Here is a 25,874-nt window from a genome sequence, read left to right as displayed (position 1 = left end):
AATTGTGCAACAAAGAAGGCATTTTGTGTAAAGATCCGAGGCTCCAATAAGGTGGGTTCCGTTTGTTTTGTTTTGAAGCCACAGTCTTTTCATCAGGGGGAGCTTCCCGGGGTACTTCAACGACGCTTGACAAAAGCTCAAATGTGAATGCTCTTAAGCTTCCAGGGTTCCGAGCGAGAGATGCCGACCGCAGCAGCTTTGCCGTTGCTTAAGGAACATGAGCTCCCTCCCGTTTCCCCCCTCGCAAGTCCTGGGGCAGGACAGGGTTCAGTGTCCCTGGAAAGGCAGGTGCCGCAGCTGCCGAGCGTCCAAGCTGCAGATCCGGCAGGTCGAGCCCTGGGTCGCTGGCGCGGGTCAGCACCGCCCTCGGGGCAAAGGAGGTGGGGGTGGGGTCAGGGACGCAGGCTGCGGGCCTCCAGGCTGTTTGTGCGGCCTGTTCGCAGGTTACCGGTGTCACCACCCAGCCTGCCTTCCTCCGTGTCCCGGCGAAGCTTCTGCCTGCGGGGGGCGGGGGGCTGGGGGGCCCTGGAGCCAACGAGGCGGCCTCCCCCAGGCCCCCGCCCTCCAGGATCCGCCAGGCCCCTCAGCCCTCTCGACCCCCCCAGCCCTCCAGACACCCAGGCCCTCCCGAACCCCCTTGGCCCCCCCAGTCCTCCAGGCCCCCCAAGCCCCTCAGTCCCCTGAAGTCCCTTAGCTCTCCCAGACCCCCAGCCTCCCAGCCCCCCCAAGCCCCCTCCAGGCTCCCCCAGCCCCTCCAGCTCCCCTAGGGCCCTCAGTTCCCCCAAGCCCCTCAGCTCCCCCAGGCTCCCCCAGCCTCCCCAGCACCCCGACCCCTCCAGGCTCCCCAGCCCCCCAGGCTCCCCCAGCCCTCCCCCCCCCGGAACCTCGCCCCGGGGGACCCGCACCGCGTGGACTGCCCTCTGTGCCCCGGGAAGGGGCGGGCCCGCGGCGCTCCGGGCAACGCCTTCGCCTCCGGCCAATGAGGAACGCGCGTGGCGCCGCGGCCGTCGCTCATTGGCTCCCGCTGGCCCCGCCCCCGCGAGCGCCCCGCCCCGGCGGCCGCGGAGGTCCAGCGCGCGGAGTGCGGCCTGCGAGCCTGGCGGTCGGCGGCCCCGCGGGCTCCTGCTCCTGCTCCTGCTCCTGCTCCTGCTCCCGCTCCTGCTCCCGCTCCTGCTCCTGCTCACGCTCCTGCTCCTGCTCCTGCTCCTGCTCCTGCTCCCGCTCCTGCTCCTGCTCCTGCTCCCGCTCCTGCTCACGCTCCTGCTCCCGCTCCTGCTCCTGCTCCCGCTCCTGCTCCTGCTCACGCTCCCCCTCCCGCTCCCGCTCCCGCTCCCCGCGTCTCCGGCCCAGTCGCCGCGGTTCCGGTCGCACCTGCCCCCGCGCTCCGTCCCCTCCGCGGCCCGGCATGCAGGAGCCGGACGCCGCCCCGAACGGCTTCCAGCCCCGCTTCCCGCACTTCGCCACGCAGGCCATCCACGTGGGCCAGGAGCCCGAGCAGTGGAGCTCCCAGGCCGTGGTGCCCCCCATCTCCCTGTCCACCACGTTCAAGCAGGGGGCCCCCGGCCAGCACGCGGTGAGCGGGGCCCGGGCGGGGGGGGGGGTTCCCCGGGGGCGGGGGCGCCGGCGGTGTGCGAAGCCGAGTGAGTGCGAGGCGGTGTGCAAGGAGGTGTGCAAGGCGGAGTGCGAGGCGGTGTCCGAGGTGGTGTGCAAGGAGGTGTGCGAGGCGGTGTCCGAGGTGGTGGGCACGGCGGAGTGCAAGGAGGCGTGCGAGGCGGTGTGCAAGGAGGTGTGCGAGGCGGTGTCCGAGGAGGTGTGCGAGGCGGTGTGCAAGGAGGTGTGCGAGGCGGTGTCTGAGATGGTGTGCAAGGAGGTGTGCGAGGCGGTGTCCGAGGTGGTGGGCACGGCGGAGTGCAAGGAGGCGTGCGAGGCGGTGTGCAAGGAGGTGTGCGAGGCGGTGTCCGAGGAGGTGTGCGAGGCGGTGTGCAAGGAGGTGTGCGAGGCGGTGTCTGAGATGGTGTGCAAGGAGGTGTGTGAGGCGGTGTCTGAGGTGGTGTGCACGGCGGAGTGCAAGGAGGCGTGCGAGGCGGTGTGCAAGGAGGTGTGCGAGGCGGAGTGCGAGGCGGTGTCTGAGATGGTGTACAAGGAGGTGTGCGAGGCGGTGTCTGAGGTGGTGTGCACGGCCGAGTGCAAGGAGGCGTGCGAGGCGGTGTGCAAGGAGGTGTGCGAGGCGGAGTGTGAGGCGGTGTCTGAGATGGTGTGCAAGGAGGCGTGCGAGGCGGTGTGCAAGGAGGTGTGCGAGGCGGAGTGTGAGGCGGTGTCTGAGATGGTGTGCAAGGAGGCGTGCGAGGCGGTGTGCAAGGAGGTGTGCGAGGCGGAGTGCGAGGCGGTGTCTGAGATGGTGTACAAGGAGGTGTGCGAGGCGGTGTCTGAGGTGGTGTGCACGGCCGAGTGCAAGGAGGCGTGCGAGGCGGTGTGCAAGGAGGTGTGCGAGGCGGAGTGCGAGGCGGTGTCTGAGATGGTGTGCAAGGAGGTGTGCGAGGCGGTGTGCAAGGAGGTGTGCAAGGAGGTGTGCAAGGCGGAGTGCACAGCCGTGTGCGAGGCGTCTGCATGGCCGTGTGGAGGAGGTGTGCAAGGCAGTGTGCACGGCGGTGTGCAAGGCAGCGTGCACGGGAGGGGGCACCAACCTGCGGACCTTCCTGGCGCTGACCCTCTGCCTTCGCGGCCCGCTGATCACATTCTTGGAACAAGCAGGACTGGAAGGAACAGTGCGTCCCACTGTACAGATTTGAACTGAAATTCGTGTAATTTTGGCAAATTGGTAGTTCAAAACTGAGGGTCATAACTGTTGAATTACCTTTAGCAGCAAAAATCATAAAGCCGGGGTAGGGAGTCAACTAAAAAAACAAAACAAAACAAAACAAAACAAAAAACCCTCAGGGGGCACCTGGGGGGCTCCTCGGTGGAGCCTCTGCCTTCAGCTGAAGACGACCCCAAGGCCGCGGGATCGAGTCCCGCCTCGGGCTCCCTACATGGAGCCTGCTTCTCCCTCTGCCTGTGGCTCTGCCTCTCTCTGTGTGTGGGTCTCATGAATAAATACATAAAATCTTTAAAAAACAAAACAAAACAACCCTCAGGATCTGATAACTGACCTGGGATCAAGATCATGCTCAGTGGCTGTGCTCAATGTTAATAGTGATTGAGTAGCTGCTAAGGGCTAGATACAGACCTGCGTGTCATGTGTCAGGTGCGTCACAGGTATGGTCGGGGATGAGCCTCACGACAACCCTCGTCTGGATAGGTTCTCATTTTTCCCATTAAATAAACAGATTTGAGAATATTAAGTAGCCTAACTGAGGCCGCATGGCTAGTAACTGGTGTCGCTGGGATTGCAGCCCTGCTCTAGAAGCTACGCGGAGGCATTAGGCTACACCCTGCTGTGCTCCAGTAATTCTGCTAATCATCTGACCCATTGCATCATTTAAGCAGTATGGTTTAGTGATTCACAGCATAAGTCACCGGAGGGCTAGGTTTGAGTGCTGACCCCACCTCTTCTGATCTGGGTGACCTTGGGCAGGTTGCTTAACCTCTCCAAGCCTCGGGTTAATCCTGAGTAAATGCAGTTAATCATAGCACCTACCGCATAAATTGTTGATATTTATGTTAGACTTTATGGTGCATTATAATTGCTCAGTAGTTTGGTATTTCACGGTGTTCACATTTACACCTTTTCCATTCGATCCTCATAGTAGCCAGGTCAGAGGGCAGGGACAGGACACACTTTTTTTTTTTTTTTTTTTTTACAAGGAACTGACCCAGAGCTATAGATAAATGAGTTGTAAGGTTTTGAAAGAGCAGTACCTATTAATCCCTTTTAGTAATACTGACGAGATCCTGGAGTATTAAAAGTTGCTGAGCTTTTAAGGAAATTAGTTCAGTAAACTTTGTAAGTCCAAAGCTTGGATTACACTTCAAAAACCTCTTTAGCGTGTCATGCTATGTGAGTTTAGGAAAATTCTTTTAAACTTAGCCCCTTGTTTGGTGAGGTAGAGTTCTAAGGGCATTTTTACAGTTGGTTTAGGTTACGTCCAGCTACTTTATTTTGGAACCAAAACGGGGACGCAGCCTGTTTTCCAAGTTTACAGTCTGTTGTTGCTGCTGTAGGCTCTGTGAATGTGTGACTGTCCAGGTTTTATTAGGTCTTGCTACAAAAGTTAACCATTTAACCAGAAATCAATAATTAGATATTTTCAGATAGCCAACGGAGGTGATGAAGTCTACAAACACCAAACACCTCTTAATACCTTTAAAAACTCCATGAAGAGCCCTAAAGAGAATCTGAGGAGCTGAATGAGAAGCACCTGTTTCTCCTAGTCCATTGGAAAGCCATCGAATGGGTGTGAGGGTCGGGATTTGCCACTGGGATTCGCCTCTCCATCTACCTCCGAAAGTTCAATCTCTGCAGTAAATCCTCATGGCAACAGGGGTGCCTTTCTGTGGCAGTAGCCACCTGAATCCGCACAGACTTTTTTCTGCCTGGGGATCACATCATAGAGGTGATGGTAGGGAGGGATGAGGATATCCCGAAACCCTACTAAATAGGTCTACTCAGCTTGTCACAAACAACGAAACAAACAACCAAAACTTAAAATATATGTGTGTGTACCTATATCTATAATGTATATATACACCCATTACTAGTACTGGGAGCTCCCAAATCCTAAAGAATCTGTAAAAAGTGGTTGTTGTGTTTTGTTGTGTGCTATATGAGGCACTGAGAGAAAATTGTAGCATTTTCAGTCAATGTTTAAATCCTAGGTTTGGATACTGGTTCCGATGCTCCCTAGGACCTTTGGCTTCATTTTCCTAAAAAACAGACCACGATATTAAATAAAATGACTGGATGAATATCCCTAGTACGGTAAATGTAAAAAGAGCAAATTAAAAAAAAAATTACTGTATGTAGCCACGGTGCCAAGAATTACCCTGTATTTTTGAGTCACTTTCGTCGAGCCAAGATCTGAACTTGGAGCATTTGTAGGACCTGTTGGTAGTTTCTTGTAGGATGCTAAACAGGACTTGAACCACTTAGGTCTTGGGAAATGAAATCTGGGTCAGACCTAAGTTTACTCTGTTGGCTCTGGTAATTCCCTTTTCCTGGTGTCCCCAGGTTAATGAGGAATAATAATGCTAATAATGCAAACAACCGTTTCTCTAGTAGTTAGCATGTGCCGGGCACCACGTAGAGAACTTATTACACATAATATAATTTTATCATCACAACAATTTTACAGGATTAGTTTTTTTGTATTTTATTCCCATCTTCAGGTACCGAGATCAACGTCAGGGAATGTTCAGTAGCTTACGTATGTGGCGTTCAGCTCGTAAGTGGAGCTCTAGCATTCTAATCCAGGCTGGTGGGCTTCGGGGCCTTCTCCCACCGCTGCAGCCACAGGACTGTGCAGCTCCTATTTAATGGCAAGACGTGTCACAGCTAAATAGTGGAAAATCACGATGGTAGGAGGAACCCGTAGTTGTGGAGGGGTCTGTGTCAGGACTCTGATACGGAAACTTAAATCTCTTAAGATAAACTCTATCTCCTTTTCTTCAGGGCTTTGAATACAGCCGTTCTGGAAATCCCACCAGGAATTGCTTGGAAAAAGCCGTGGCGGCCCTAGATGGGGCCAAGTACAGTAAGTGGTTTCCACTTCAGGGTTCGTGGAGTCTAGACCCCACTCTTCCGCCTATCAGCAAAATCACAGAGGCACAGAACTTAGAGTCGGAAACAGATAAGGATTAGTCAGTTCAGATTTTTTTATTTTACGAAGATGTTGAAGATTTTGGCCCAAGGGCGTGGAGGACAGGCGTCATACGCGTGCGTGTGATTGTTGGGCAAAAATACGTAGGAGTTGAGGCAAAAATGGCAAGACTTTGCCGTTTACTACTCCTGTAAATGCACTCTTTGTCTGCACGTGTCCGTGTAAACGAGTAAATATTAACGGAGTTTCGTAACACTACCTCTGAGCACTGCACAACCCGGGCTGCATTTACCTGCTGCCCTGCGGGGGGCCCCCAGGGATTAGGGGCATTAGGGGTTAGCCCCTTGAATCTTCTCATGAAGGGAGTGGATGACTGTTAAATCATCTTCGTATTTTTTATATAAATTATATAAACGAAGACGGAATGGGGAAGAGAAAATGAGTTTTAGGAGTTTTCTCACAGCGTTGAGTGTAGGGGTTGGAAATGTCTGTGGGGGTTTGGGGGTTTGGGGGAGGTTTTTCTTTTCTTTTGGATGAGGGGAATTCTTTCTGAAGACTCAACCTCGCTGATGTAGTGGTTGCCCGCAGGTGCGTGAGGTGCGCGCTCCCAGGGCTGATGGGGCTCCCAGGGCTGACAGGGCTGACAGGGCTCATGGGGTTCCCAGGGTTGACGGGGCTCCCAGGGCTTACAGGGCTCCCAGGGCTGGTGGGACTCATAGGGCTGATGGGGCTCCTAGAGTTGACTGGGCTGATGGGGCTCCCAGGGCTGACAGGGCTGACGGGGCTCATAGGGCTGATGGGGCTCCCAGGGCTGACAGGGCTCCCAGGGCTGATGGGGCTCATAGGACTGACGGGGCTCCTAGGGTTGATGGGGCTCTCAGGGCTGACAGGGCTCCCCAGGCTGACGGTGCTCATAGGGCTGACGGGGCTCTCAGGGCCCCCCAGGGCTGAAGGGCTCCCAGGGCTGACAGGGCTCACGGGCTGATGGGGTTACCAGGGTTGACAGGGCTCCAAGGGCCGATGGGGCTCCCAGGGCTCCCAGGGCTGATGGGGCTCCTAGGGCTGATAGGGCTCCTAGGGTTGACGGGGCTGTCAGGGCTGACAGGGCTGACAGGGCTCACAGGGCCAATGGGGCTCCCAGGGCTCACAGGGCTCACAGGGCTCACAGGGCTCACAGGCCGGTGGGTTTTCCCACCAGCTCTGGGACACCCGGGGGCTTTGACTGAGGTGACAGCTTAGCCACAGAGCTGACCCCAACCTAGACTTCATTGAGAAGATTTTAAGAGTCACATTTTTCAAGTTAATTGGACTCTCCCTTCAACCATTTGCAGGCGATTTTTATCATGAAGGGGATGTGTTGATATTTTGTCAGGATATTTCCTTCCATGGTATTTAATGTACGCAGTGCCAGGCGTGTTTGTTTTTTTATTTTTTTAATTTTTATTTTTTTATTAATTGTTTTAATTGTTTTTGTTCTCTATGAGGTTTCGGGATCATATCTGTTTAAAAGAGATTTACACTTAAAAATAAAAAAAAATAAAACAAACAAACAAACAAACAAACAAACCAGTTTTTCAATTCCGCAGACACCTCTCAGGCCTGATTTTGGGTTTTGGATAGCCGTGTGGTCAGTGAGTGACTCTTACCTTGGCTCTGAAGTTTTATGTTTTTTTTTTTTTTCAGTTTGTTGATTTTAAGCTGTAATTGAATTGGCAGTTGGCCTTTCGTCTCAGAATTTTGTAAAGAATTATTTCTTTGAAGTGTTTCAGAGAAATGTTACCACCAAAGCAGAATTAGGTGTTTTTTTCTCTTAAAGATATTTTAATTTCAAGGAATTAAAATTAAAGGGGGGTTGGGTACCTGTATTCATCAGGGGACCCCTCGTGACTCAGTGGTGCTGGCTGTCCTGAATCGCCAGCAGAGGTGAGAGCACAAGCTAATGCAGGGAGATACTGTCGGTGTTTTTCAGCCCAGAGGTTTGACTAATTGGTTTACTCTTCCCTTGGCTTTCATTTTAGGTTTGGCCTTTGCTTCAGGCTTAGCTGCCACTGTGACTATTACCCATCTCTTGAAAGCAGGAGACCAAATTATTTGTATGGATGATGTGTACGGAGGTAGGTGACCTGTCTCATTCAGGTTGCGTCAGCTGATATCTTAAAGACAATAAAGTGGGTCCTGAAATATATTAATAATGTTACCAGGATTATGGATCATTTATTATCTTTAAAAATTATTTTAAAGATTTTGTTTATTTATCCATGAGAGACACACAGAGAGAGGCAGAGACGCAGGCAGAGGGAGAAGCAGGCTCCATGCAGGGAGCCCGACGTGGATCTTGATCCCGGGACCCCGGGGTCACAACCCGATCCAAGGGCAGACGCTCAACCCCTAAGCCACCCAGGTGTCCCCATTTATTATCTTTTAAAGGTGTGATGGACACCTCAGTGTTGGCCCAGACCTGGTAAAGGAAGAGTGTAAACATTTAGAGTCTATGCTCTGACACTTGTTTATTAATTTTTTTTTTAACTGCTGCTGGAATGAGGATGTAGTTGTGATCAACTTTCAGATACCTTCTGCTTCAGAGAAGATGGTGTTTAAAGAGTGTTCTAGTGTTATTTAAAACGTTTATCTGCAGTGAAGATGAAGTATAGCCCAGGTCACTCTCAAACAGCTTATCTCTACCCACTTCTCTAGCCTCCCTGCACACTTACGCTTGCGGTTTTAGGGAAACTTTTGAAAACCTGTTTGAAGTATGGACCTTTTCCCTGGAAAAGTGGAAAAGTGTACTTAAGACTACAGTCAGTATTTCTCATTTTAATTTTAGGGTCAAGGGTCTTACCCCTTGCAGTCCGTCATGGGTTCAAATGTAAGAACTTTCATTCTAAACACTTTTTAGTGCAAGTTATTTAAAGTGAACAATTTAAATGGAAGTTATTTATTTTTATTTTTATTTATTTTTATTTTTTTTATTTATTTTTTTTAAATGGAAGTTATTTAAAGTGGTGAGACAGGTTGCCCTTACCTTCAAGCAAGACTTGATTTTATGCCCAAAACAATAGCAAAAATTTTTATAAAGATAGGGATATGGATTCCAGATTCTCCCAAATAATTAAAACGTGATTTCTAGAATATTATCATTTTATCTGTCTCCTATTAGTAAAAAGTCAAATATGTAAGTTCCTTGAAGTAAGAGACTTACTCTTAGCAATCATTTTAACCCTCTTAGAAATTTGCGGTGCTTTGTATTTATCGTTGTTCCCTGATTGTTTGTTAAATAGAAATGGTAGAAAGAGCACACCTTTGGTTACTTTTATAGTGTATTATAAAAAAAAAAAACCTCATGGCACACATAGGTACTGAATCTTGAAATTTGCTATTGATTTTTAACAATTCCTTACATTCTTTTTCAATCACATTATGTAGGGTCAGTCTATATAGCATCAAAAATTCAGTATATCTTTGATCATAAAATACTTTTCCTTTCTTTTTTGGTTGGCTATCAATAACAACAAATATTTTCCTTTAAATTTGCCTATGTAAAAATAAAAATCAAATCCAGAACAGTGTTTGTAAGATGAATTATTCAAAGTTGAATAATTTATCTCCTTTCACCATGAAACTGTAGTTGTTTGGTTTATATTGCCTCATTTATCTATAAAAGCATTTAGAACCACATAACAAAAAGATTGAGAAAAGCTAAAGAATAATAACCAGTTTTTTTCTATTATCATCAAAGTATAATCAGACTGAAAGTTTATTTATTTAAAAAGATTTTATTTATTTATTTGACACAGAGAGAGAGAGAGAGAGAGCACAGAAGCGAGGGGGGGGGGGCAGAGGGAGAAGCAGGCTTCCTGCTGAGCAGGGACTCGATCCCAGGACCCTGGGATCATGACCTGAGCCAAAGGCAGACGCTTAACCCAGGCGCCCCTGAAAATTTATTTCGAACATTTTATTGATATTGGTTCATTTATTTTAAATTTGAGTATTAGGAAGAAATTGCTAAAAAACCTATTGATGTTTCAAGGAGCATGCCACTCAATGTCTGAAGAGTAGAAGTTGTGTGTTTTCAGAAACTTTTTTGCTTCATGCCATTTGGTACGGATATCAAGTGTGTTTTATTTGACTCTTTAACTTGTAGTTTAAAATCCAAGGCTTATATTCTTTATTATACAAGATAGCCAAATGATCTAACCCACCTAGAATTGCTGTCAGTTGTATTTTTATTCGCGATTGACGCTTCTTTATATTTATAAAGGATTTGTACCTATAAAGAATGAACATTTCTCAGTACAGTGTCCTTTCTGTTTTGTCTGATTTTTTTGTCTGCCTCAGGTACAAACAGGTACTTCAGGCAGGTGGCAAGTGAATTTGGATTAAAGATTACTTTCGTGGATTGCTCCAAAATCAAATTGCTAGAGGCAGCCATTACACCAGAAACCAAGGTAACTCAGTTAGTTTTCAATTTTGTCTGCTTTCTGGGTGGCGTTTTGTTTTCATCATTTTGTTTACCGGAGGACATAATTTCAGTTTAAATAACACATTTTATTAGAAGCCATTGGAAACCATCAACGATATGGAGATGGGCCTGGCTTCTCCAGGATATTATTGTATAATGGATGGGCACATGAATTCCACAGCAGGACCCAAGTTCTAATTCTGTGTCATAGTCGGTGTGCTATCACGGGCAGATTATTTAACCAAAGTCTCAGTTTCTTCATCTGCAAGATGGGGGTAATTGCGCCTGCTTTATAGAATGGTGGTTGTGTAAATTCGATGAGGTAGGGCGGATGAAATGCTCAGTACAGGACCCAGCACAGAGGAACTTAAAAAAGATCTGTGAGCAGGAGTGGACAGCGCTGTGCTGCGGTACCAGGCTGGTCTTGGGAACAGAAGTCATCACAGAGACTGGGTTGCAGAAAAGGAAGCTTGCCAAGACCCCAGACCAGACCCTAAGCATCCTGGCTTTTTAAGAATTCTAAGCGATACTTCAACAACATAACAGTTGCAAGGAGAGAATGGGCCACAAGCAATCTTTAGCCTCGTCCCGGGAAGCTTGTACGCCACCGGAAGGTGTTTTGTGCCCGGGTGAATGGCATATGTGATATTCTTTCTTGGGGCCTCATTTAAATTCTGCATGGGTAAAAGAAGGCCCAGTGTCTTTTCTAAGTCAGCCTTTTCCAACTTTCTGTTAATGATTAAACGGTTTGAATTGTATAATCAAGATTATGCCGCAGTGATCAGTGATCGCTAAAAAGTGAAAACCTTTTCCCACCCAAGTAATTACTTTGAAGATTAACACACGGGGGAGCTTTGAGTGATTAAGGTTTGCTTTCAAGGAACTTGTTTTTTATCCTGCTTAGGAGGAAAGATACTTATTAAAATAGCTGGTCTCAGTGTTTCTAAGGGAGAAAAGCAAAATGTGAGTATGTTAATCCTGGTCAACAGAACTTTATGTAGTGGCTCTCTACTGACTTGAATTAATACATTTTTCCCCCCTGAAATATCTGCCTCATTGTATGAAGTAGATTTTCTTAAGTCCCCGTAAAATCAACTTTGTATTTATTCCTTTCATTGTGATTATTTTTTATCATGAATAGGAGTAATAGATTCTTGCCCAGAAATAACCTTATAGATTTTTAAAATAATTCGGTTCTTGTAGACCATGCATTATTTTAACTACCTGAACTTTTCTACAGTGAAACTCTAGAATGGGAAGAATTTTAAACTGTAGAGACATAGTTCATTTACACAGTGACAAAAATCATTAACCCTTTTACAAAGAAGGCTGTAGGTAATGCCATGCAACACAGTGGCATCTTGTTTAACAAAAGGAATTCTCTTTTCTTTGGTCTTTAAAGTTACTGTCAAGCATCTACTATGTGTCTGAATTGTACTAGGTTTTGGGATGTGCTAGTGCCTCTTTCTTAAATGAGCTATGACTAGGTTTTCTCTCCTGCACTTTAAAACCCACGCTCTTCAAGTTCTGGGTGCTTACTTTATAGTTTCTAATGCAACTGGCGCTTTTTAAGTTAATATTTAAGGTGTGTTTGGCATTATAGGCATAGTTCTCTTTAATGAAACTCCCAGGCTATAATCTCGGTGTTGTATGTTATTTACTTTGGAGAACAAAATTCTTAGACACTGAATTATGTCTCTGAACTTGATCCTCTTTTTAATGGAAAGTCCTTACAAGAATTAGCTTGAGCACTTTTCTGCTTATACGTGACATTACCTCATTTGATCTTTATAACAGCTCTATAAAATATCATCAGCCCTACCGTATAGATGTACAATTTGGGGAATCTGGAGGGTAGTTACTTAACTGTGGCCTCTCAGAAATTAATGGGGGCTAGGATTCAGATTCGAACCTTGCAACCTCATCACCCACGCTCCTCCAGGGCAGTGTGCCACATGGTTACAATAGATGGCACGTATATCCGTGCAGTATATTTTTCATAAACTATTATCATTTATTGAATTGTTTTAGCTTGTTTGGATTGAAACCCCCACAAACCCAAGCTTGAAGATGATTGACATTGAAGCCTGTGCACACACCGTTCATAAACGTGGCGACATCATTTTGGTCGTGGATAATACTTTTATGTCAGCATATTTCCAGGTAAGTGAAAATAATTTTTTTGGCATGATTAGAGGACTATAGACACCTGTAACTAGGAAAGCAAAGACTTATTTATGTTAAAATCATTATCAAACTCATGGGATCTAATCATAGTTACTGATTAGACAAATAATTAAAATGGGACCTTTTCTACCATTAGCTAATATCTTTTCAATCAACCCTAGGTTCATATCTGATATGGGACTTTGTGTGTTTTAAAAGTTGTCTTAATTAAAGCTTTTAAGTTCTCTTAGGATGTGAGAACTCTCTGAAGAGCTGGCCTTATTATGTGATTCTTATCTGTCAGTGCTTTAGAAATAATAGGGACTTTAATGTTTATGAGCTGGTAATAAGTCCATTATGATGTTTTTTTTATATATATATGGTGTGACTGAAAAACATATATGTTGCATATGTAACGTATATATGTTTATTTTTAATATATTAATGTATTATTAAGTTATTAAAATATATAATTAAGCTGTATAATTTAATATATATTTAAATGTATTACATAATATATGTAATATATACATTATATCATTAAACCTGGCTAACCTTCCAAATAAATGGAAGCTAAACTGCATGACACCTCAGTGTACATCACACATATTATTTCTTCACTTTGCTCCTCTCTGGTGTCTCTTCCCTCAGTGCCCCACAGGCTATGGCCAGCTCCCTATAGCTTTACCTCGTTTGTATTAGGAATTTCTACTGCCTGTTTCACGCTGTAGCTATAAGTACCAACGCCTTTATAATACTCCCTTTAAGCCATCTCTCACTCTTTTTTAAAAGACTTTATTTATTTATTCATGAGAGACACAGAGAGGCAGAGACACAGGCAGAGGGAGAAGCAGGTTCCCTGTGGGAGCCCGATGTGGGACTCGATCCCAGGACCCCTGGGTCACACCCTGGGCCCAAGGCAGACACTCCACCTCTGAGCCATGCAGGTGTCCCTAAACCATCTCTTTTCCTGCCTACCCCTTTACGTACATCTCTTCCCATCTCAAACTCCCCCTTTCATGGTCCATTCCTTTTCTTTTTTCTCCTACTTTTTCTCAGGTACTTTTTTCTGTTTTGCTCCTTTGGGTAGATCATCTAGGGATCTTTCTATAACTGACCAGTTGTCTGCCCTTTTTCCCACATGTTTTCTCTTTCTTCCCTCCAGGTAGCTCAATCTGTTTCCTTTCCTTATTGGGAGCTAACCTTCTTCTCGCTCTTTGCTTGCTGCCTGTACCTTATGATCATTCTTATTACACTTCCTGTACTTTACCTTTACTCTGTCGAGTTCCTGAAAGCCCAGCTCATTTTCTGCTACTCTTAAATTAGGCAGATATTTAGAGCTCTATAGTTAATATCCCTCCCCCCAGCCCACCTTGTTCTGGGTTCCCGAAGTTGGCGCAGGCTGCTGCCTTCATGCAATTGGCCAATTCTTTGGGAGTTTGTATAAACCTGTTCTTCACCTTCCATTTTATTGAGAAAGCACTACTAGGTTTTATCTTGTTTTCCTCAAACACATTTCCTGGCTACACTGCATTTGGATAGCTTCATGGTCCACCTGCCTTTGGCTCACCATACAGCTTTGGCTGCTTCTTATATCAGGTAAAACAGTCTATTTCCAAGTGAAGCTCTCCTGGCCTCATCTATTTGTCCCAGGTGATTTTCACTCTTGAATTCTTTATCCCAACTCCTTACCCCGTATACCACTTATGCTAGGCTAGTTAACACAGCCTAGGGTTGCTCTAGCTGAGTCACAGTGAGTCCTGTATATTCCCAAAGAGGTTGCATGAATTATGTTAGCCTGGGCCTGCCCAGATTACTCATCAGGCCTAGCCCTTTTTTCCCCCCTTTACTGTCACTAAAATAGGTCCAGTTTTTCTACCTTTCTGAAGCCCACATCACATTTCCTCATGCCAGGGTCTGCAATTTGCTTCATTTCAATTTGGAGTCATTCCAGTTGAGTTAATCAGAATCGTGTTGTCCCTCAGCAGCCGCATGTCATAGTTCCATAAAGCAGATCTACAAAGGTCCTCTCGTTATCTTACCTTCACGAAAACTAGATATATTCTCTTTCTTCCCTGCCGTTTGTCTTCTGGATCTTCTGAAAATGTCACAAAAAGCACAATGGGCAGGCCATCGTAAAGTTTCAGAGTTCAAGAGTAGAACCTCTGGATTCATATAGTTTGGTATGAGTGCTAGCTCTCCCAGCTTTTTAATCTGAATGATCTGTTCCTCCCTCCTTTCCTCCCTCCCTCCTTCCCTCCCTCTTTTCCTGCCTTCCTTCCTGCCTTCCTGCCTTTTTTAGAGAGGACAAGATGGGAATGGGGGCACAGAAGAGAAAGAGAGGGAGAATTTTAAGCAGGCTTCACACCCTCCACACCCAGTGTGGAGCCCAACAAGGTGCTCGATCTCCCCACCCTGAGATCATGATCTGAGCTGAAGTCAAGTCAGATGCTTCACTGACTGAGCCCCCCAGGTGCCCCTCTTTTGCTTTTCTTTTTTCCCCAGCTGTACAATGAAAATCTTTAAGTACTTATTTTATTGAGTCAGGTAAAATATTTTATATAGTGCTTCACTGGGATTTGTGAAGTACTTAATGTGGTTCTTGGCATATAATGAGGTCAACAGATGTTAGTTATTCTTCTTCATTTTTTCATTTTCTTTTGACCACAGAGTTTAGAGAATGTTACCATTGGGAGAGACCATCATCTAGTTTGACTCTATCACTTTGGAGATGTGCAAACACCTATGTAGAGAGTGCTTCGAGTAACACCTGGCTTAAAACATCCTATTTTTGAAACACCCCAAATGAAAAGCCCTATAGCCCCTGATACTAACACCTTCCAAAGACTAAACAACTGGTGAGGTTCATACACACACACACACACACACACACACACACACACACACTTTCCTTTAAAGAAAATATAAATAGGCTCCTGGCTGGCTGTCAGGAGAGCATGCGACTCTTGATTCAGGAATGTGATTTTAAACCCTGTGGTGGGCATAGAGCTTACTTTTTTTTTTTTTTAAAAAAAAAGATGTAAATAGAAAGATGATAATATATTGTTCAGTGAATAAGTTGATTATAACTTTAATTCTCACTTATAAACAAAGAGATTTTAAGACTAAGGGATTGAATTGCAGGAAAATCAGATGAAGGAAAGCAAATTTCTTTCTAAGTGACTTTACGCTCGGCAAAACTAGTATAATAAGAGAGTAATTAAGAAAAAAAGAGTAATTAAGAGTTAAGATCATGGCACATCAAGTGAATGATCACAGCATATAGTATCAGGTTTTAATGATCAAAATCTAAGCATATTAGTTTTCTTCTCACTTGATGTAACAATGGCTAAGTGTTTACGTCGACTACTTTATATGTTTACTGAGTCATAAAATGTCAGCATCTCTGCATTGTAAAATTTAGTGATACACTTAACTTAGGACCAGCCGACAACTGCTCTAAAGAAACAATTTCAGGAGACCTGTTGACCTGAGTTCACTTGCTATTTCCAGAAAATTTGTGCTTTTGGATTGAATATTGGGTCCAGACTTTGTATTTTTATTTGGTGGGAGAGAAAGGGGAAAGATACCATCAGAGACCCTGGAGAACTTTAAGATGCGTGTACTTTTTGAAAAGTTAGAATAGGGATGACATTTACAACAGCAAATTGGCATGTCATGAAGCATTTTTGAAAGAGATTTACCATTTAAAAAATGAAAATCTTTTGTTCCTTTTAGCGGCCTTTGGCGCTGGGAGCTGATATTTGTATGTATTCAGCGACAAAATATATGAATGGTAAGGCATACGTAGTCTACACTTTGAGTATTCCTTTCCATAGGTAGATGAAAATACCCAAAGGTGTGTTATGTTGATCCTTTTCCTTCTATTATTCAGGTTTTTGTTGTGAGTCATGTAGAAAGTAAAAAAAACTGTACTTCGGATAAAATATGGGATTTCATTTATAGCAGACAAAACTGTGCCCATGACCATGAACAGAGGATTAAAATTTACTCAAAGACATTACAGTTTTATCCTACTGACAGCTTAAAAAGAAACAATTTTTATGTGATTTTTATTTTCATTGTTACAGATACGGCTTTTGGTACTGTCAGATTGAATACAGGTTTTTTAAAAAAAATTATTTATTTATTTTTGAAAGAGAGAGAATGAGCATGAGTTGGGGGGAGGGGCAGAGGGAGAAGCAGAGTCTCCCTGAGCAGGGAGCCCGGTGTGGGGCTTGATTCCAGGTCCCTGGGCCAACACCAGCTGAGCCACCCGGGCATCCTCAGATGGAATACAATTTATTTAAACTTATTCTGTAGGGCTTTTACCAGAGAGTTTTTTCAAATGAAAGTCACCTTTTTAAATTTTAGAATGAAGAATAAATGTATATTGTTTTTAACTTAAAGGTTTTTGTTTTGCTTTTAGGCCACAGTGATGTCGTAATGGGCTTAGTGTCTGTTAATTCTGAGAGCCTCCATAACAGGCTCCGTTTCTTACAAAATTGTAAGTATTAAAAAGCCTGCATTTACCCTTATCCTCTTAGAGAGACGACATTTGATATTTGTAGTTCCACTAAATGTTGTGAAGTGATGGCATTCTGCTAAATTGGGAAGAAATGAGAAATAGAGGAGAAACATTCTGGTTTTTAAAAAAAGTAGAAAAATTGGAATATAAAAATATAGTTAGAGCATAACCGGGCTTTACAACATGACTCAAGATATCAGTTCTGTTATTTCTCAAAATCATGTTAATTTTGACCATAATTGGGGAAAGCACAACTGAATTTTCAGTTTTCAGACTTACTAGATTTTTTTTCTTTAGATAACACATTTGGAATGATGGCTTTCTTACACTGTATCTTTTATATCTGAAATGGTGGTTAATCTTAAATAGCACTTAATATATAAACTTATATTTTTTAACAGATGTCTAAGTACCATTTCCTGTTTAGATAATTTAGTTATCTCAAGTATGGGTAATTGTTTATTTGAAGACACTTAGATTAGCCATTGCGATTTGACAGGTAAGACACACACATAATTAAGAATAAAGTAAATAAGTATGAAATAAATAAATAAATAGAGGAAATAAGCAATAAAGTAAAAAAGAAAGAAAAAAAAAAAGGCCCGGAGGAAGAAAACCAAAATTCAGTGCTTAATAAGTTCATTTATAAAACATTGAGGTGAGATGTGTATCTGGGAGGCAGAGTAACTCCTAGGCTGCTTTAGACAAAAGCTAAGTTGCACTGGGGGAAAATTAAGATGTTTCTATGGGACAGAAGAGAGAGTGAATTCCTGTCATGTTACCTGATTCTTGGTCATCATTTTTTTATCGACAAAAATCATGTCTTTCCAAACTTTTCTTGGTACCTGAACAAGATCCTCATTAGAGTCACTTTTGAAAAAAAAAAAAGCTAAGTTGAATGTTGGTAGAACCAGTAACAACAGGAACTGAGGCTGTTTTTCTCTACATGTTCAAAGAAATACAAGGTTCAGCTATGGGCAGTGTGTCCTTGAGTGGAAATCATGGAGAGGACTGTGTGTGTTCGTATTTGAGAAGTTCGTGTTGTTTGCAGGATATTCATTTCCGCTCTCGTCCCGAAGCCCAGGTCTTCGAGCATTCTTTATGCTTCGTTCTTACGCTTCTGACTCGATATGTTAACTTCCCCCCGGAAACGCCAGCGTTGACCTGGGTAGCCCGCTTCGCAGTCACTGGACTGAAAAAAAAGGGAGTGAGAGCATCTTCTGGGTCTCTCCCCACCTTTCAGATTACCCCAGGATATGTTCATTTTGCAGCTATTGGAGCAGTTCCATCCCCTGTGGACTGTTACCTGTGCAATCGAGGACTAAAGACTCTACACGTCCGAATGGAGAAACATTTCGAGAATGGAATGGCAGTTGCTCAGTTTCTGGAATCTAATCCTCGGGTAGAAAAGGTCATCTATCCTGGTAAGTTAATATGATTTCTTTTCTTTTTTTTTTTATTTATTTTACTTTTAATTTTTTTTTTCTTTTCCTTTTAAGATTTATTTGTTTGAAAGAAGGTGTGTGCAAGTAGAGGGAGGGGTGAAGAGAAAGGGGGGCAGAGAGAATCCTCAGCAGACTCCCCGTAAGTGTGGAGCCAACACCGAGCTCAGTCTAAAAACCCTGAAATAGGGGAATCCTGGGTGGCTCAATGGTATAACGCCTGCCTTCGGCCCAGGGCGTGATCCTGGAGACCTGGGATCGAGTCCCGCGTCGGGCTCCCTGCATGGAGCCTGCTTCTCCCTCTGCCTGTGTCTCTGCCTCTCTCTGTCTCGTGAATAAATAAATAAAATATTAAAAAAATAAAAAAACCCTGAGATAACGATCTGAACCAAAATCAAGAGTCAGGTGCTCAACCAAGCCGCCCACGTGCTGCAATGTTGATATGATTTCTTTTTTTTTTTTAATTTTAATTTTAATTTTAATTTTAATTTTAATTTTTATTTTTTTAATTTATTTTTATTGGTGTTCAATTTACTAACATACAGAATAACCCCCAGTGCCCGTCACCCATTCACTCCCACCCCCCCGCCGTCCTCCCCTTCCACCACCCCTAGTTCGTTTCCCAGAGTAGGAGTCTTTACGTTCTGTCTCCCTTTCTGATATTTCCCACACATTTCTTCTCCTTTCCCTTATATTCCCTTTCACTATTATTTCTAAGCACCTGTGTTTACACTAGGATTCTGTGGGTCACCCTAGGCATTCTGTGCATGACACCTGTTGTGAGGTAGCTGTGTGTCAGGCTCGGTGCTGGGTCTGGTGGTGGGAAGATAGGCATGGCCCGTGTCCTGGTGTCGCCTGAGGTCTAGAGGCTGCTTGGATGTTGCGAAGTTGTGTGCGTTGGGTGTTCCAGTGATGATCCTTAGCTTGGAGGCTCGGCTCAGTGTCCCAAGATTGCAACTTCCAATCTTGGAAGATTGGAAGATTCCAAGATTGTACTTCCCAGTTGGTCTGTGCCCAGGCCTTGGGTCTGCCACTGGGCATGAGCTCTACCTCTTACCTGATTCAGGTTGGGACTGGATACTCATCAAATTGAGACTTGCTGCTTACGCACCACAATTCCCCAGAAGCTGTCTTAACTTCCTTTTCAAATTTTTTCACCACTGCCAGCTCACGTGGCCTTAGTGGGCGTCTATCACTCCTCGAATTTATTTTACTGGCCTTTTAATTGTGGTGGCTTTAAGTAATTGGTCACTTAGGATCCTTTTGATGTTTTAGCATCGTGGCCGTGGGTGGACAGGGGAGTGACGCTTGCTTCCTGCCCCCGAGGAACTTAGATAAACTAAGGCAGAACTACGCAGGAGGTGAGACGCGTCTTGAAGAGTGAGGCCACCTGTTAGAAGGAAGGGTGTGGACAGGCATTCCGATTCTTTTTTTTTTTTTTTTTTTAAGATTTTGTTTATTTATTCATGAGAGACAGAGAGAGAGAGAGGCAGAGACACGGGCAGAGGGAGAAGCAGGCCCCACACAGGGAGCCCGATGCGGGACTCGATCCCAGGACCCCGGGGTCAGGCCCTGGGCTGAGGGCGGCCCTAAACCGCTGAGCCCCCCGGGGACCCCCGACATTCTGATTCTTTCAACAAATGTTTATCACTTGCCAATGACGGAGCAAGCCCTGGACTAGGCTCCGGGGTCCAATTATTAACAAGAGAAGCGGATCTCTCCCCGCGGAGCGGGTCTGGTAGGGAAGACCCATGTTAAACAAGAAATCACAGGATGATGCGCTTAGCAGAGGGGCGAATGTTCCAGGCTAAGACGACAGCTTGTACAGGGTCCAGGTGAGGAAGGTGCGAGCCGCCGGGGCCAGGGGAGCCGGGGAGGTGGCGGACGCGCCAGAGGGCCGCTGGAGGCGGTCGGGCCCAGGTGGGGCACCGGAGGCGGCCTGGCCCCGAGCCGTCCTCCCTAGGCTTAGGCCCACGGTGGATGTTACGTTTCCCTGCAATTCCCTGTTTGGCTCTAACGAGACCTTCGCTGTGCGTCCCGGCCGCAGGGCTGCCCTCGCATCCTCAGCACGAGCTGGCGAAGCGTCAGTGCACCGGCTGCCCGGGCATGATCACCTTCTACATCAAGGGCACACTCGTGCACGCCGAGGCGTTTCTCAAGCACCTCAAGGTAAAGCTTCAGCCGCCTCTCCTGTCCGCCTGCCCCGACCTCTGGCACCGGCGGGGCAGCTGCGAGGCCACCGGGCGCCGTGGCCGTGGCCGTGGCCGTGGCCTCCCCTGATGCCCTGGCTTTCCAGACTGTCAGAAACCGAACCCCTTTTCCCAATGAAACACTCCGTGACGCTTCGGAGTAACCTGTGGCCGGGACACCGAACAAAGGCTCCCGCCAGCCGCAGCCTGGGCCCGGGCTCCGTGGGCCGTGGGCAGGGATGGGGGCTCCGTGGGGCTTTCACGTTGGCCGAGGGCCCGGGCCGGGGACAGGCCCCCGCGTGCACCGGGCCCAGGGAGCTCGCAGTCCTGGGTCCCGGGCCCCACGTCCAGCAGGTGTCACGACTGGGCCGCTGCCACATGAGTCGGGGTCCCCTGCTGTGAGAAGTGGCACGAAAAGCAGAAAGAGGGGGGCATGCGACTCAGTACAGCCGGGACAGTAGTTGGGGATTATTTGTAAAGTTCTGTGACACTATAACACTAAATACAAAACCGGGTTTTTTCTTTTTCTCCTTCTTCTTTCTTTTTTTTTTTTTTCCCCCCGGTGTGTGTTATGTGCCCAGGAGGGAGTAAGTAAGCGCAGGCGACTTGGGAGACCTGTAGCGATCTTTATTCAAAGGGCCCCCGCAGAGCCAGGTCTCAAATGTAGTAATTCTGAGGTTTTAGGGCTCACGTTAGCTATTACTCAAGTAGAAGGACAAATCAGGAAGCTGTGAGACATTCACCTTCCTCAACTTGTGATGTTTTAAAAGTTTTGCACACCCCATGTCCAAGCGGTGACATCAGTGATTTTTATGTTCATTTTTCTCTCTGGGTTTCTCTCCCAATTTGTATTTTTTTTCATGATCCACCACCATTTCTCCACCCTCTCTGTCCAGGGCCATTTTATTAAAACCATTTAGTTTTATATTTTTGTTGTAGTGAAAGATCCAAATGAATGTTTTCTTTGCCGTAGCTATTTACTCTGGCTGAGAGCTTGGGAGGATACGAAAGTCTTGCTGAGCTGCCGTGAGTATATATTTTTGTTTTTCCTCCGTGTTTTAACTCTGATGTCAGTTTTTACAATTGCCTACAAAAGAATATGGAAAAATCAGGAGCAATTCAAGTCATTTGACAATAAGAAGAGCATCGCGCTCTCTAATCAGAGTGAACCTCTGACCCAGCAGCTTGGAGACCCTGATGAAACCCAGTGAGCCACTTGCGTCGCCTCCACTTGTGCTTCTTTCCCTTCGGCCGAAGGCGGACGCGATTCCAGCGGAGTTATATTTTAGGATCTCTGACCTGCGACCCGGGGCTGCTGGTTCTATCCCACCCCGCCCTGGAAGGGAGGTTGCGGGACTTTGTATTAGGAGGGCTGAGGTCCAGGCTCCTTGGAAGCAGGGACCGTGTCCGATGAAATAGCCTCCGTCCCCCCGACGGTCAGACCGCATCGCGGCCGAAACCTCGAAAGGCTTCGTGTATCTGCAAGACAAACCCAAAATCTACTTGCCATTCCCAATCCAGTCAATTCATCTGATTCTATCAAGCACCAGAGGATATTGGAAGATGCAGCCTGAGATCAGACGTCCCAGCAGCTTATTCTGTAGACAAGGAAACAGGGATTCAGAACGTTTTGCCGATGACTCAGATGCCACGTAGGAATGTGTCAGCGGCTTCGTTCTTGAGGCTTTGGGCTTTGTGTAGAAACAATGAGGGGAGGGAGGAGTAGCCTAGGTCTGGATTTGGGACCTGCTCCACCAGTTACTCACCTCTGAGCCTCAGTTTTTTTCATCCATAAAAATGGGATTAATGATCAAACTATAAGTTACCTTTGACTGATTACCTGTCCCATCGAGCATTCCTGAGCTGTACCCGGATTTTATTGTATGAACCTCTGCCCGAGTGATGTGAATATTGCCGTGGTAATCACATCATTACCCAGTAATTTTCAGGAGTACTGAGTGTACCTGGTATGCGTCTGTGTTTTAATTTTCATAAACATTTCTGGAATAGCTATGTTCTGGAAGCACTGTGAAGAGTCGGGCAATTTCATATAAAGTCTAAAAAAAAAAAATAAGGTATGATGCCCAAATAATGAGGCTAATCCAGATAGGTTTTTGTGAGTCTTTCAGGAAGACGCCTGCTAATAAGTCCGGATGCACAAGAGGGCACACTCGGCATATGAAATTGGGTAATTTTTCATAGTCCTGAAACGTGCATTACTTTAAAGCTGTCTCAAAAATGATTCCGTTAAGGATGTGGTTCGCAGTGGCTGGGCCCTGAGCTGCACCAACCGGCGAGGCCATAACCCCGACGCCTGCCAGTGGACGAGTGAATTTAGGTCAGGGCTTGTCCGCCCCGTCACCCTCATTCTGTGAGGGTGACAACTGCTGCAACGAGTACAGCATTGCAATAGGGGAGGGAAGAAGCAGAGCCAGCATGCACGGGGTTGGTCCAGCCTAACAACACGTATGAACCGTGCAACCTCCGAGAAGTTACCTGTGTCCTCCCAGTCTGTTTCCTCGGTTGCAAAAGGTGGATGGCCCTGTCCTCGGCTCTTAGGGTTGTTATGGGAACACGGGGAAAAAAAAATGTCCCAGAGCCAATGCCTTGATTCATACCAAGGGCCCAATAGATGTTAATTGTTATTAGGAAGTATTATTTTTTATTAGGCATCTAGTACACTCTGGGTACTTGCAGATGCTTTATATGTGTTCCTTCCTTTGATGACTGTGATAAACTTTGGGGATGGGAGTTCTATCACCTTTTATTCATTAAAAAAAAAAAAGAATGAATGCACACAAATGACCCAGGAGAGTCCCTGCCTCGTGGTGAGCCTGTAATAAATGATAGCTATTATTGTCATTATTATTTTGCATAAGGAAATTGATTCTGAGGACAGGTGCCTTTCACAAGGCCGCACAACCAGCGTGTGGAGAGGCTGATTCGTGCACAGGGCTGGTGGTGTCAGAGGCGTATGTTGTTTTTAGGTGTACGCTCTCTCTCAAGGAATTAAAAGGCAGAGCATTTAAGGAGGACGTTGGCAGGTACAGCCACAGTAGAGCGATGAAAGAGGAGACGCGATTATGTCGCCCACGTCCGAGATCTTCCATCCGTGGATCTCGGGCGTGATTGGACGGAGCCACTTAGGCCTCGATGTTGCTGATAGCGTAGACCCTTGTGTTTCTGAAATTGTCAGAGTCTTTGGCTTCTGCGTTGTTGTCTGGGGTAGAGAAGAATATCTCACTTTTCTTGGTTTCCCAGTTCTTGCCGTAGTGCCTGACCCGTGGTGGGTGCTTTAGCTTTATCCGTGTTAGTGACAACGATGAGCCGCTGGATAGGGCCGAAAACCCTTCCAGGCCTCTACATCCATGGGTCGTGTGCTGGAATTCCTAATGCTCCCCGGCTGCCACCGGAGTTCTCCCTGGATTGCCTTTCCCCGAGCTGCCTCACACGGTGCCATTCTGGATTAATCCATGGGTCAGGAGGGAATCAGTCCTGGCTGGTTCTTGGTCCAACAGGCCTTTGTAAGTCCAGCTGCTTGGGCCGGGGTTATGGAACCTCTGGCCAAGGCCTCTTTCAGGCAGATGCTAAAATCTGCAGCTGGAGGCTGTCTTTTCCCCTCTTGCGTGGGAGTCTTGATTGGCACCTTCCCTGTGTGGATGGAGTGTAGAAAGGCTAAAAGGTCGTAGTTTTCACTTAAGATAATGACTGGAAAAGATGATTTTTACAATTCCTTATTTTTTGGCCTGTGAAGCCTTATAGGCATAGGAAGAGCTTGATATTTAGAACAGAAAAGCCCATCGACAATAATCGCAGTTTATGAGACAGATACAATATAGTGATCGAAAATGTGCTCATTCTTTCTTTCAGGGCAATCATGACCCATGCATCGGTGCCTAAGAGCGACAGGGATGTCCTTGGCATTAGTGACACGCTGATCCGACTCTCTGTGGGCTTAGAGGACAAGAAGGACCTACTCGAAGATCTAGATCAAGCTTTGAAGGCAGCAGTAAGTTTAACTATTCTGGTGCTTGTGAGCCTAATCTTGGGGGGTAGTGGTCACTGTTTTATATTTTAAAGATTTATTTATTTGAGAGAGAGAGCGCAGGGGGCCGGTGGGGGGAGAGAGAAAGAGAATCTCAGGCCCACTCCCTGCTGAGTGCAGAGCCTGGCTGGGGGGGGGGGAGGGGGAGGGCTTGATCCCATGACCCCGAGATCATGACCTCAGCTGAAGTCAAGAGTCAATCGACTGAGCCACCCAGGCACCCTGGTGTCACTGTTGATACAGAGGGTGGCCTCACTGAATTCGGATGTTTTCCTGTGATAGACGGCGTATAGACGTGTGCAGGCAACTCCGCTGAAGTGCAGATTTAAACAATGGGATGGTATTGAGAGAAGAGTCCTTAGAAGACGTGAAGTCTTTGCCTGCAGTTCTAATAACATATTTTTCTTTCACTTTTAATACAGCACCCTCCAAATGCAGGTCGTAACTAGCCTTCCAGAACTGCTAGTAGAAGTTGCCTCCCAAGAAGATCAACTCTAGATAATCGAATGGACCATTAATGAGCCTTTGCAGGATTTTCAAGTGAAAATTTAGAGACACCTCATTACTTTTCAGAGCTGTAACCTTCCGGGGATCCTCCTTGTTAAAAGCGGTTTCCTCTTTCCCTTATTGTAATTGACAGGTCAATTCTGTTAATATCCTTTTGATAATTTTGGTATACATTTGCCTCTGCAGGAGGTGGGGTTTGTGCTGCTTTTGGGGTTGTGATCTTTTTTTCATAGCTTAAGATTTATATCGATCATGTTTACAATACAATGACAATTCATTTTCTATGTTTTTCTGAAGAATTTAAATTATTAAATGAATGTTCTTAAATCAAGAGTGATTTTTGCTCTTGTTGAAGACAGCACTCAAAACAGTGGTTTACAATTAATTATCATAAGCCAAAAAATCAAATACTTGAAAAGCCTACTGTGAAATTCTGCTGATATAAGGTTGTACTTACTATTTAAAAACAAAATAAATCTAATTACCAAATGCATCCCATTGTGATATTCCTATATTATGTGGCATTGACTTGTATTCTTGGGCCCTTTTAATCCTCAAGTCTTAGGAGATCACGGTCACTTGCAATAATTTTTGTAAACTCAACTGTATAAGTATCATGTCCAAATCTTAGTGTTTGCAGATCATAGAGTGTGTCATGGGAGGTCAGAAGGCACTTTTATAGAGAGACGTACCGCTTTTGATGCGTATATTATATGTAATAGTAAACTTAGCGAGCCTAAAGAAAGAAATACTTAAAACAGCATCTTTTAGAGTTCAGTGCA

At 45.7% G+C, this 25,874-nt stretch overlaps 1 protein-coding gene across 1 annotated transcript; it reads left to right on the top strand.

Annotated features, from left to right (window-relative positions):
* Positions 1 to 1,075: 1,075 nt before the first annotated feature.
* On the top strand, positions 1,076 to 25,585 carry CTH (cystathionine gamma-lyase). Its single transcript, XM_038541666.1, has 12 exons — positions 1,076 to 1,573; positions 5,609 to 5,690; positions 7,775 to 7,870; positions 10,092 to 10,201; positions 12,247 to 12,378; positions 16,120 to 16,177; positions 16,811 to 16,888; positions 18,181 to 18,333; positions 20,399 to 20,520; positions 21,514 to 21,566; positions 24,411 to 24,549; positions 25,008 to 25,585. The coding sequence occupies exons 1-12, from the start codon at positions 1,406 to 1,408 to the stop codon at positions 25,032 to 25,034; spliced, it is 1,218 nt and encodes a 405-aa protein (XP_038397594.1). The 5' UTR covers positions 1,076 to 1,405; the 3' UTR covers positions 25,035 to 25,585.
* The last annotated feature ends 289 nt before the right edge of the window (positions 25,586 to 25,874 follow it).

The sequence above is a fragment of the Canis lupus genome, chromosome 6 (genome assembly GCF_011100685.1).
Source record: "Canis lupus familiaris isolate Mischka breed German Shepherd chromosome 6, alternate assembly UU_Cfam_GSD_1.0, whole genome shotgun sequence".
NCBI lineage: Eukaryota > Metazoa > Chordata > Mammalia > Carnivora > Canidae > Canis > Canis lupus.
The sequence above is the reverse complement of the archived record's forward strand: the minus strand, read 5'-3'. Positions and strand labels throughout refer to the sequence as shown.

Coding starts and splice junctions, on each gene's coding strand:
- CTH (XM_038541666.1), top strand. CDS start 1,406: ATGCAGGAGCCGGACGCCGCCCCGAACGGCTTCCAGCCCCGCTTCCCG. Junction 18,334..20,398: donor AGAAAAGGTCATCTATCCTG/GTAAGTTAATAT, acceptor TCCCGGCCGCAG/GGCTGCCCTCGCATCCTCAG. Junction 21,567..24,410: donor GAAAGTCTTGCTGAGCTGCC/GTGAGTATATAT, acceptor TCTTTCTTTCAG/GGCAATCATGACCCATGCAT.